Source organism: Meriones unguiculatus, chromosome 11 (assembly GCF_030254825.1).
Source record: "Meriones unguiculatus strain TT.TT164.6M chromosome 11, Bangor_MerUng_6.1, whole genome shotgun sequence".
Taxonomy (NCBI): domain Eukaryota; kingdom Metazoa; phylum Chordata; class Mammalia; order Rodentia; family Muridae; genus Meriones; species Meriones unguiculatus.
In genome coordinates this window covers 106,130,525-106,143,359 of record NC_083359.1, presented here as the reverse complement: position 1 = coordinate 106,143,359, position 12,835 = coordinate 106,130,525, and the positions used below count along the sequence as shown (strand labels likewise).

General features: G+C 43.5%; 1 protein-coding gene across 5 annotated transcripts in view; it reads right to left on the bottom strand.

The window, feature by feature from the left end:
- The window catches only part of Gpatch2 (G-patch domain containing 2), a 135,500-nt gene that overhangs the window by 29,083 nt on the left and 93,582 nt on the right, over positions 1-12,835 (bottom strand). For 3 of the 5 annotated variants that reach the window (XM_021638225.2, XM_060364892.1, XM_060364891.1), the window contains exons 7-8: positions 9,160-9,199; positions 3,243-3,313 (exon numbers count right to left, since the gene is read on the bottom strand). In XM_021638225.2, coding sequence (XP_021493900.1) covers positions 3,243-3,313; positions 9,160-9,199 — 111 coding nt within the window. The remainder of the gene's footprint in view (positions 1-3,242; positions 3,314-9,159; positions 9,200-12,835) is intronic. The other 2 variants (XR_009584680.1, XM_021638226.2) reach the window with 1 other exon arrangement.

Genomic DNA, 12,835 nt, shown 5'->3' with positions numbered 1-12,835 from the left:
GTGTTTGCATCGTCTTCGAATGATGCCCACTTTAGGAGTGTGCTACAGTCAAACATTTGAGCACCTCAGCCTCGATTCACTAAAGCAGAGCACCTGTGAATTTATGGTTCTGTACTTGCTTGGGATATTTTGGGAGTAAATGGCCCCACAATGCAATGACTCACTCAATGCATTACAGTTCTCTTCTCTAACCTTTATGTTTTTCCCTAAGTTGAAAAAGGCAAGTGCAGCCACTCATCCAAAAGGGTTAAGAAAAGTCAAGATAACATTAAAATACTGAGAAAGAAAATGGGTTTCAGGAGAGGAATGTACAATAATATATATATGAATTGGAAGGTGAGGAATTCTCATGTTGCATTTAATAAGATTTAGAACAAAATTTAAGCTTCAATCTTTCCGTATCTTTATTTTCACCTTTTCCAAATTGCTCTATGCTAACACAGTCTGTGACATTAGAGCAATAAGAACATACAACACTGCCTTTAATCAAGACAAACGGTTAATACAGGATGATACTCAAAAGGAGCAGTCTGGACACAGGAATGTAGAAGTTAAAAAAAAATCATGTGAAGATTTGGGTTATAATACTGAGAAAATTGGCCAGCAGTGTCCCACAAAGATAATTTATGTTTGTATTTACACCTGTTGAATGGCTTACCTGTAGGTAAGACAACTGTGACAGGATGGGAGAGGGGAATGGAGAAAAGGAGGGGCTTAACACAGAGAACTAGGATCCTCCGACGCCTAACTAACAGGAGAGATAAATGCAGTTACTAAAACCTGAAGATGGTGAACACGAAAACGCTGAGGCCTCCATACCAGAGTTCGATTCTCATGAAAACTGAGCAGTGCTTGAAAACCACAAAGGGATTTGAAAAAAAAAAACAAAAACAAACAAACAAACAAAAAACAACAGAATCTCCCAGATTTAAATTTAACAATCCGTTTTCTTTCCCATAGAGCTCAAGGGAAGTAATGGCATGGAAGCCAGGAAAGAGGATTCTAAAGGAGACAGGTAAAGGAGGTCTTCTGGGCCAACAGCCTAAGGCTGCTGCATGTGCCATACGAGTCAGGCAGACAGCACAGGACACAACTGAAAATGGACAGCCAAGAAGGGTGCCACCAGGACAACAAACCAGAAGGAGTTACAACTGATGAGTTAGGGCTAGGAAACGGACTAAGCAAGTGGCAAGCAATACTAGGATCTCCATAAGTAAAAGCCATACACAAATGGGAGACAGCTGCATGCAAAGTCTCTTAATGACAATACATATTTATTCAGGCTGGGAGGAAGAGATAAACAACCAGACACAGGTATGTATGGGGGAGGGAGGAGCCACAGAGAAAAAAAAAATCAGTATGTAACAGTAGTTGAAAACTCCAAGGAGTGGTCATATAACCATGCAATACTACTGCACAGATGCCAATAGCAAAAGAAATAGCTAAAAGCTTAAGTGTTTGGAGGAGGTTGAATGCAGAGAACAGGAAAGGATGATGGGCCCTTTTGCATGTTGTTTTTCTCACCGAGAATTTAATACTCTAAACTATGTGTGAGAGTAACGTGATTGAAAATACAATTCAGAAAGCATGTAGGAAATAGGCAGGTAAGGCCGGCGCTTGACTCCTTATGGGCTGTACACTCACTTCCTGCCCTTCACAAGGCTGCCCGGAAGCTCATTCCTCTATTCTGTATAACACTGCTGCAGAGCAGGCACTACTACTTTTATACTTTATACAGGGGAAAAGAGAAAACCTCACATTTGCTCAGAATCATCCAGCTAGGGCGTGGAGACACTGGGACGCCCTCAGGCGTGCTGATCCCAGAACAAACTGCGAGTGCAGCTGCACCTTAGGTTCAACTTCCAGCTCATTCTCAGCGACAGCTGTGGACACGCACAGTGCCACACATGCTTGTGAAACAGTGAAGTGGAGGCACTCACTTTTGAAGCTTAGAGAGATGGCACAGAAATGGGAAGAGAAGACACAGGACATGGGGACAGAGGGCAGTCTGTGGTGACAGTGCAGTGTGGTCACTTCCTACAGTGAGAAAGACATAAAGGAAACAGGGAGCCTGCGGGCATCTTCCTCCTTCACATGCTTCCTGCTTATTTTATTTTGTAGGTGCTAGGGATAGACCCCAGGACCCTGTTAGATTAAACCCAGGCTTTAAGGACAGTCTAAACATGCGAGCCCCTCTAGACACCTCAAGTCAAGACTTTTTATTCATCTCAGTCAGCAGCATACCTCGCCAGGATCAGGGGTTTTGGGAAGAACAGTACTCAGGGTCTGATAATTTTACACTTGTTCAACAGACTGAGCTTTAGGTTTATGAGAAACCCCCAGGATATAATGGTTATTTTTGCCTCATCCCATCAGTTTTTACACTTTGGTGGAATGGAAAGACTGAAGGAGAAAACTCCTCTGATCACTGAGGCCAACTGTGGGCTTCCTGTCTGGAGTAATTATAAAAAGCTGGGTCCTCTTGGTCTTGACTCTTGCACCAGTGTCCTTTCCTGTTGTGCTAAACACCCTAGCAAAAACACCCTGAAGAAAATGAGGTTCATTTGGATCACAAGTCCAGGTTATAGTCCATCAATACTGATGTACCAAGGCTGTAGGAATCCGAAGCAACTGGCCACGTCATAGCCACAGCCAAGAGCAAAGAAAAATGCATTAGCTAATACATGGATGCTGTGTTCAAATTACTTTCTTATTTTTCATACAGTTGAGGTTCTAAGCACAGGACTGGCAATGTCTACTTTCAGCTGGGACTTGCCATACCAATTAACATAATTAAGACAATCACCACACCCATAGGTCCATGGATCTCTTCTCAAGTGAGTCTAGACTGTGCTAAGTTAAGCTGGCAATCGTTTGATCAATATTCGGGCAAGAAAGATAGAACCTTTGTATCCAAGTAAAAATAAAGTCTTCTGAAATACCACATGCAAATTTGAAAGCATATAGTCAAAAGTAAACTGTAGAAAATCCTCTGCATTAGAAAAGGAGATAAAACAGACAACTTACATAACTTAAAATGAAAAACCCCTAAAAAAATTGGTTTTTTAGAAAAAAGCCAATTACCTTAAATTTAACCAGCTTTAAAACAACTGAACTAAACGGTATCTTTGTCTCCGTCACTGGGAACTTGAAGTGGACTCTGATAAACACTGCACAATTCACAAGGTTTCATGGTTGCATAGAACTGAGCCGTGCAAAAGGACAGCGTCCAAAGCGCTTACCTGCTGGCTGTTTTCACGGAGCAGTTTTTCTTGTGTCCTCTTTCCGCTCGGCTATCTCTCAGAAGCTGGTGCTATACAAAGTGCCAAGACAAAGTATAGAAACAAAAATATTTCCGTTATATTATTTTTCAAGGAGGAAAACACTTTGTAATCGAAGGGACACTGATATGCCCCATTACATGACTTTCTTGCCACTCTCTGCTAATGATACCGCCGTCACTGGTGCAAAGATGCCAGTCAGGGGTGGTGAGCAAGAGGCAATCTGCCCTTGACAGCTGCACTGACTGATTCCCAGCCAGTCTGCACACGGCGTGGAGCACCAAGCTCAGGTGTGGCCTCTCCTTCTCTAGTGCAAGGACAACAGCCTGTCTTGTCTAAAGCTTTGCTTGTTAAGCTCAGCTGCCATAGTTTTGAGGCAGATATGAAAGCGCTGATACGTTTTCTTATGTATGTAATACATACATACCATAGCAGAAAAAAAACACCAAAAAAATTACTCTAAAAAAATTGCTACCTTGGAGCGCTATACATATACACAAGTAACTTCCTCCAAATGCTTAGCCATTCATGTCCCTTCATATGTACTTTACCTTAATTAACTGGAAACAAAGCAGACGAAAACAAAAACAAACAAACAAACAAACAAAAAACCCAGCCAAATACTTTCACTATGTGCTCCATCAAAGCTTAATTTACTTTTATATATGATGACTACAAATATAAAAGGCTTTGCTATATCAGAAATCAATCTGAGGAGAAAAAGAAGTCTCACAGGTGCTAACCCAGGATGGACTTGAGCTCCAGCAAACCCTCTAGCCACTTTGTTTCAGTGACAGTGTCATCACATGTAAACTGTAACCTTAGACAGAGTCCCTTACTTTTCTGAGGGCCAGTCTCCTCCTGTGAGACAGAAACCTTGACACTCAACTGTCAGGCTGTGGGGTTAGGAAGAAGCAGGCAGGGCTTAGCACCGGGAGACTGAGTGGAACCTGCCAGTGCTGAGAACACGGCCGGAGTGCGGCAGGTGTGAAGATGCTTTCAGGTAAGGAACCTGGCTGGCAGTGTGAACTGCATGAGAGGACCAGCAGCTTCTGATGAAGGGGAATGACTCTCAACCTTTCCACACCACCACTGAGAACTGAGTGCTATTCTGGCCACTTTCTAGACATCCCAGACTTTTAGTTGAGTCCTGAGTATGGAGGGATTTGTTAGCACCATCCTGGTCCAGACCATGGTCTTCTCATTGTCATAGCCTCCTGGACGGTCTCCCTGTCTGCAGCCATGCTCTGATCCAGGCCACTCTGAGCTGTAGTCAATATGAGCTTTCTTAAAGGAGTCTAATTTTATTACACTTGAAATAAAATTCAACATCTTGTGTGAGGCTATCACAGCCTTTCATAATTTGATCACCTCTCTCCATGAATAAGCACTGTGCTCCCTCCTCCCGCGGTCTCATCTCTTGCTCACATCCCAGACAGACTGAACACTTGACTTTGGGATATGGACCGTGCCCTTGCTCACAGTGGCTCTTTGCTTCAGTTTTTCAATTTATCTGCATCTCTAGGGCTTAGACTGTTCTGGAACATCTTCAGTGTTCAATAAATGTTTGTTGAATGAATGAACAAATGAATGAATAAATGAGGCAATGAAATATGGTGTGAGATCTGGTAATGATACCTGAAGCCATAGCTCATTATGGCTACTTACAGAAAATAGTGACCATTTATCTTAAGTCCATTAATCTGAAAGTGTTTCAATTTAGAAATACTTCATACCATGAACACTAAATTGGTTCTGAAAATAAAAAAATTAATTGCTTTGGCATTTCTAAGTTTAGTACCTTCATGTCTATAAACCAACATATGTGACACAGATAGCTCATGGTGAGAAGACAAAAATCCACCCTATTATATTATCTCCGATTCATGGTCGTTAGCTCTTCTCATTTTAATAAAGTTATTGAGGCTCGTGTTAAAACAGTTGAAATACTTACAAACAGCAGTAAGAAAAAATTCTACAACTTAGATTTGAAACTGCAACCGTGATGTGACAGGCTGTGTGCCAATCTGGTCTGGGAGGCCTTCAGCCCCTGTCTGAAAACTCCTTTGAGGACAAAGGAGATGATAGTGATTCTGAACTTTGTTCTACTTCTTCTGAATAGATCCATACAGAATGTGTGCTCATTCTACAATTCATGGTTTGATGGGTCTTGTATGAAAAGGCAAATATTGCAATAATGCACATAAAGACTCCATTATAAAACAATCTCGGTTTATCAATAAAATCACAAATCAAGGTCAACAATGATTTTGAAATGAAGTTCAGATAAAAAATGATTTGGATGCCTGAGCCATGAGCAAGTTAGCACATGTTTCTCAGTGTTGGGAGAACAGAGAGGAATCTAGAGAGTGCCTAGCAATACGCGTGTGTCTGCAGACTGTCTAAGAAAAGGCAGGAGGCTGCAAACCCACAGCAGAGCAGCTGCCAGGGCTGCTGACATGCCTGGAGAGCTCGCCCTTCCCATGGGCACTGTGCTGCCTGGTGGGACACCTATCAGCGTTACACAGAAGGGCAATCTAGGGTCATGACTCAGCAGTGTCACCTCGGTTACGGACAGAGCTTCTGGGTACGTGCGAGCGCTCCTCACCTTCAGGCTTCGTATGGGGAGACTAAGACATACGGAGGTGCAGTATGTCTTACCCCCGTCAGTTCAGCCACCTCATGCAGGTGGACATTAGAAAAAGGCTCACATGAGGGCAGCACGGAATGCAACAAGTAAAACCATGGCACCCAAGCTTAGAGCTGACGGAATCAACAGGAAGACAAAAAGGTTACTTACTGCTCATGGCTTCAATGTGCAGAGAAGGGGAATAAGGAATGTCTGGACTATCTGTGTTTCTACATGACTATTAAGTCCCAGAAGAAAAGGAAGACACCTGCTCCTCCTTGCTGCTGCCTCAGACAGAGTGTGACTGGCCAGAGGCAGCCCTGCTGACGCACACCCCTTCTGGAACCCCTGAGTATCTGAAAAGCTATTTCAAGTCTCCTCAGAGTTGGCCTTCTAGTGCCCTCAACATTAAAGAAAGAACGGAGTAATATCGAAACCATGATCAATGACTCATTAAGGTACTTGTAAACTCAGTCAAAATGTCAAGCTATAAGATGCTCAAGGAGGCAAAGCCTCAGATTTCAAATGCTCATGCAGAAGCAGACACATACACACAAGATATACACAAGCACAAATATAGAGACATACATACCACAAACACACCGTGACACACAGATGTCCCCTCTTTCTTACCTGGGTGATCCCTGCTTACCTACACAGCTACCAACAGTCACTGCCTCCATGCTCAGACTATTATGTCTGCATGGAAAAATGATGCTGCTTTCTACAAATACCCTTTCCTGTAAAAGTAGCGAGTATCTGACAGATAACAAGATGACAGGGAAGTTACGTCCTAAGAGAGACAGAAGCATAATAATGCTACAGCATGCAAATGGAAATAAGATGAAGCAATAAGGAAAGAAAGGATTGGGAAGGTGGGGAATTAGTGAGGTGAGAATTTCAAAGGAGTATTGGGTCAATATTATCATTACTTTATGTTGCTACATTGGAATAAGAAAAAAAGGTGACTGCAGGCAAGTCATTCATTCAACATTTAGTGGAGAATTTTAGAATTCTTCTGTTCACTGTAGCACAGTTAGGACTATATTGAACTGAGAAATGATTATGCTTCACAATGTAAATGCTTGCATTTGCCTATCTGCTTCCAAGCTAACTGGTCCTCACTGAGCAGGCTCCATGACTGACTGTGTATGTACTTGCCGAAAATTATTTTGACACCCAGATCAATTCTTTCTGTGCTTTGGCAGTCGCCTGCAGACATACCCTGAGAGGTAAAACCAAGTCTCCTAGGTGAGTGAACCTATTCAGATGATGCTGTCCCGCTCTCACACAGCGAATAAGTTGTTTTAGTGTGTATGTTCTTTTGAATTCAATGCTTTTGTACTTCTGTGGCTCAGGAAGTGTCTACTGTTTTTAAGCTCAAGGGCTGTGATGGCTAGAAAAAGAAAAGGGTGCCTGTGAAGACAGCCTTGCTCAGAAGCTACTGCTATTGGGTAGAGCTTAATGGGTCAAGGTTTGATACTGAAACAGAATCTTTCTCTCTCCCTCTTCCTTTCCCTTCCCCTCTCTTTCTCTCTCTGACACACACACACACACACACACCACCACCACCACCACCACCACCACCACCACCACCACCACCACCACCACCATCACCAAAGTCACAAACTGACTGGCTGATGAAGACTTGGGACTATACTCCCGGAAAAAACTAGCTCTGCCCAATTTATTTCTAATATCAGAGATCAGACCTCTACTCTTGCCTGATGCGTCTAAAACAAAAAGGGGGAACTGTAGAGAGCTGCGGAATGCTATGCCTTAAAGATGGAGCTGGTTTCCGCCTTCCACCTTCCCGATGGTGAGTGCTCTCTGTCACGAACAATTCCACATTTGGCTAAGGCTGAGGATCTGGTTTGCTTCCATGTATGTGGACCTATCTGCATTGCCCACGTGGCACGCTGAGGTTGGCTACCCAGAGGCTATTTAAGCTGTGGGCTGGCTTTCCCCAGGGTCCGAGGATTGTTCAAGGTTCCTGAATAAACTGCATTGAAAAAAAAAAAAAAAACTAGCTCTGTAATTCCTCTAAGATCACTGGTTCAGTATTAAGGAATTCAGTGTTTGAGTCTACTTACAGAGCCTAACTACCACAAATGAAAGCACTAATTAATGACTTATCCAGTCAGGACAAAAATGTGAAATGTATACCAAAGTTTAAGCAAAGGCCAAACTAAAAATTAGTCAAAAGAATTATGAAACTTAAAAAGTGAGGAAGAACTGGTAACCCCCGCTTTAGAAGCTGTGAGTAAAATCTACTTCCTCCTGTGCAGAGCTGAGCCAGGGCCTCTTAGGGCTCTCACACGTCAGGCATGTTGTCCTAATGAAGCCATAGCTCCCAGAGTCCCATGAACTTCCAAACAGTACTTTCCTTATAGATCACAAGACCAAAGCTTAACTCTATGATTCAGAAGAGCAAAAGCCCCCACAAGTAGTCAAACACTAAATTTTCAGATTTATCACAATGTAACTTCTATATAAACTTAGCACATCTTAAAGCAACAATACACCCAAGTGCAAGGAAGACTCCTTACTCATTTGTAAAGACAATCGAAGAGAACGCCCAGTTCCTGCCAATCCGACTACTCACTGAGCACTGCATGTATGTCACAAAGCTAGCTTAGAACACCCACTGAGACATACATCAAACCCTCTAGAAATGACTGCCTCCTATTCACCTCAATAAAACAACCTGCACCTCCTGATCTTACGGGCTTTAATTTATGTGTTGACTTGGATTTCTGAGACAATTTCTCTGCCAGCCAGGCTGGCCTTGAGGGATAGCCCCACTATATGGATGAGGATGCTCAACTCCTGATCCTCTCATCTTCATCTCCCAGGCCCTAGACTGGACAAGCACACACTGCCACAGCCAGTATTTCCTAGTACAGTCTGACATGTGACTCACTCCACAGAGGTAACCTATGTGACTCGGACAGTGGCAGTGGAAGGAATCATAGATGCCTGCTGAAGTCAGCATTAAGACACAGCACTATTAACTCCTATTGTTTTTGTTTTGTTTTGTTTGTTTGTTTTTTTGAAGTATGGATGGGTGGGGGGGTTCAGGACAGGGTTTCTCCTTCCTGGACTGTCTCTGTAGCCCAGGCTGGTCTCTAATGCACAAAGATCAGCCTGCCTCTGCCTCCCCAATTAACTCCTTTTAAAATAAGTTGCTCTCTCTATAGACTGACTGTTTATCCTGAGGGAGACAGCATTGAAAGAAACATTCCTTACCTGGCCGTGCTCTGTCCTAGCCCCAGCGCTAAACCAGTGGCTGTGGAGAGAAGAAGAGCTGTGAGCTGGCCTCTCCCAGAAGCACTTGCTCTCCCACGAACACTAAGCATATGCTGTAAGGAATTTGTTCACACCAGCAACAGAACCTTACATACGCTTTATTTTAATGGATATTTCATGTAATTCTAGACTTACACCAATTTTGACAGGAATGTAAGAGCGCTCATAACCCAGTAATTTTCAATTTAATAAGCAAACGGAGTTAGAATTACATTTCCATTTAATTATGTTAACATAAACTGCTGGGACTGTGTTCATTTTACAAATCAATTCTGGTTATAAAATCTACAAATGCTATCATTTGCCACAACTTAATTATAGCATCATTATGCCAAATTATGACCTTTTGATTGTTGGAGTTATTGAAAAAGAGTTGAAAATACAAGAATATCCTATTCTGCAGCTCTGCACTCAGGACCAAAACAAAAGTCCCAGAGAGGAATCCTAGACCCTCCACAGACGGTACTTTGGATACAGTCCTCTCACAGCTACAGCAATCGAGATTTTGGATCAAAGTAAGTTCCACAGCGGTGAAGATACAGTGGCCGCACACGCAAAACTGCCTGTTGCTCTGCTGCCAGGCCCAGTCCAAGCCCCCTAGACTCTTCATAGATCCTCACCACGCTTGTCAGTTGGCGTTCTTATTAGCTACACACCCAGAGCTCCAGCAGCACACAGCAAATATCAAGAACTAGAAACCGGAGGTGTTGAAAACACTCACAATTACAGGGAAGGCTAGTTCCTATATGTGCCATTTAGCATTACAAGAAACAGCAGCATCTTTATGTTCTACAGTCTCTTTAGAGACGGCACGTGCATTGCTCACCCTCACAAAAACCTCAGTTCCCAATGTGGACGTGAGGCTCTGGACTTCCTTAGCAAAGTATGCTAGCAGCACACCATGGTGCAGAAGGACAGGGGAGACTTAACTGACTGGCACACTACTGGGGCCTCTCAGACCACACTCTCTAGCTGTTGGGGCAGCCAGCTGGGAGTGAGCAGCCTGCACAGGGCAGAGCTTGTATGCACCTCCTTCAGCAGTTCTCCAGGTCATGGCTGCTGATGTTCTCTGGCAGGGCAGAAGCCATGCTCCTGTGAGAACAGATGTATAACTGGTGTTAGTGTGCTAAACTGGATTAGCTCCCAGCTGGAAGCAAACCTGCAAGAGTGTTCCACTGACAGCTTGACCAAGATCTCCTTTCTGTTGTGGACTGTGTTAAAGCACTATATTTAAAGATCAAATGCACACCATAGTTAAATGCACATCATTTCATAAAAGGATTCAAAACAGCAGTCATTTGTTTGTGCCATCTCTCCCAACTCCAAAGCTCAGTCTAGAAAAACAAGAGCTTTTGGTTTTTTCCTTTTCAAAAACATGCTCAATTTTATAAGAACACGGCATCATGGTGGTGTGTAAATGATGTTAACGACTTAGTTCCTGTTATCGTAAATTTACTCTTCACTAGCTCCTGATGCTCTCGACTTTAAGCAGACATTAAGAGTATGGCGTTCTAAAGTGGCCGCTTCCTGACAACACATGGGCTCCTATTCTTTCACAGCTGGCACTGACCTATCTTCTTCTCTGCTGTTTTCCTACATTCCTTCCGTCTTCTTTAAATGAAGAGTCACATCTTTGTCACTGATAAAGATGTGCTCGTCACCAGTGATAATGGGGGGAGGGGAGATGTCCAACGCCCACACTATTGTAAGTGTTCAGCTTTTCTAGGGAACTTCGAGAGGCATGAAATCATTTTCTGTGGTGCTTCCTGAACCTACATCCCTATCTGCTGACTCAGTTGCTGTTCTTTGGGTCTGAAAAACTGGTTGAAGCCTCTACTATGCCCTCCTCCCTCAACATATTTGTATTTTCTGCCTTCATAGGATTTGGGTAAGAATACTAAAAATACATTTTTCTGGAGGCAAAAATCCTAAGAGGCAGTTTGACCATTGAGGACACGCTGGGAGAAGTTTTAAAAACTTTGTGTGGAATTTAGAATGTAGGGAAATGTAATCTGGCAGGGTCTGGAGGGGTCACTGGGGGACTTTCACAGAAGTTCTAGGAAGTGGGGTGGGAGGGCCTGAGATTACCATGCAGGGGTGGACGCCAAAGGAGGAGGCTGTGCCGTAAACAGGCTTAGAGGCGGGAAAGAAGAGAAGAGGGGAAATGACAGATTAAAAGACAGGTGCTAGAGCCAATAGTGGACAAAAGTTTATTTCCTCTAATAAACAAAACTGTAAGGAAGGGAGGAAAGGAAAGAGTGACTAAGTTCATCTAAATGAATCTTTATGAACAAAGGCTATGAACAAGAAATGAAAGAGCCAGGAGAATATTAGGACACCAAAATTCCAGAGGCCAGGAATTCTGAATGGTTTTGCTTCTGAGTAATCAGGGAAGTACTTTTGGATCTGAGTAGCATGCCAGCAAAACTCACTGGTCAAGTGGGCAGCAAACCTTTGCCAACCGCTGGCAAGTACAGTTCATGCAAATCTCTCGGCAGTGCCATGGTCTCAGGAGTACCCCACAAGCTAGACAGTTAACACGGAACCCCCAAACTCTCAGAGACAGATGCTCTGCAAACAGACAGGCTCAGACAGATGAAATTACCTGACAAACATTTCATAAATAGTGGAGTTCAAAGGTCAGTGTTCTGATTCTGAAGCCATGGTCTTCCACACACCATACCTGTGGTTCCCAACGCATGTAGCAAACTGATGCCAAGAGAATGAGCAATTCAAGTGTGTAAGCCTCCAATGAACAAGGGCAAGTAAAGAGAGGTAGGCAGTGTGTGGCTCTCTAGCAAGGAAGAAGCACCCCTGAGGCACGGGTGTGGTAGGGAAAGGGTGGCCTGGGCGCACCCCGCAGAAACACGAGGCAACAGCAGCTAGTCTACCTCACACTGGCAGATTTGGAGGCTTCCTCTTCCTCATCTTCAGCACCTTTGCCCACACCTATGTCCTTTCAAAAATTAGGTTCAGATACCAGGCTATTAACTTGCCCTGGGAAAGGGAACTGGAGTTCCTTGAGAGAGGGACAGGATTAAGAGCAACAGTCACAGCAATGGCATCAGTGAAAACTAGGGAAGAAGCAGTTAACAGGAACCGTAGCTGGTGACCCGCTGCTTCTAAGGAATGCTCACTGCTGGGAGCCTTACCCTGGGCCACACACAAGTCTGGCCAGGCAGCTCTCATCACAACCCTGTCACATCTCCACTGCTCACAAGCGTGCCAAGGCTGGCACACACTGGACTGACAATTCAACCAGAATGTCTGACTCTGGGCCCTATGTTCTTAGCCAACCTTGTCTTTACTGCTTCAATTTATGTACTTCATAGAGATTTACCAGTTGTTCTAATTTACTGTCCAGTTAAAAATTTAACTCAGTACATAATAACGTGTATTTTCATGCAATTGCACATGCATGGGCAGGGCTTGATCAATCATAGATGCCATGTTTGTTCTCTATGAAGGTATTCCTCCTTCATTAATTTTTTTCTGTGATACAAAACTCTAAAACTATACACAGAAGGCTCTTTAAAAACATTACATATTTGGAGTCTGGGTTCCTTACTTATCAACAAAAATAACACTGGGGACTGGCAGGATGCTCAGCAAGTCA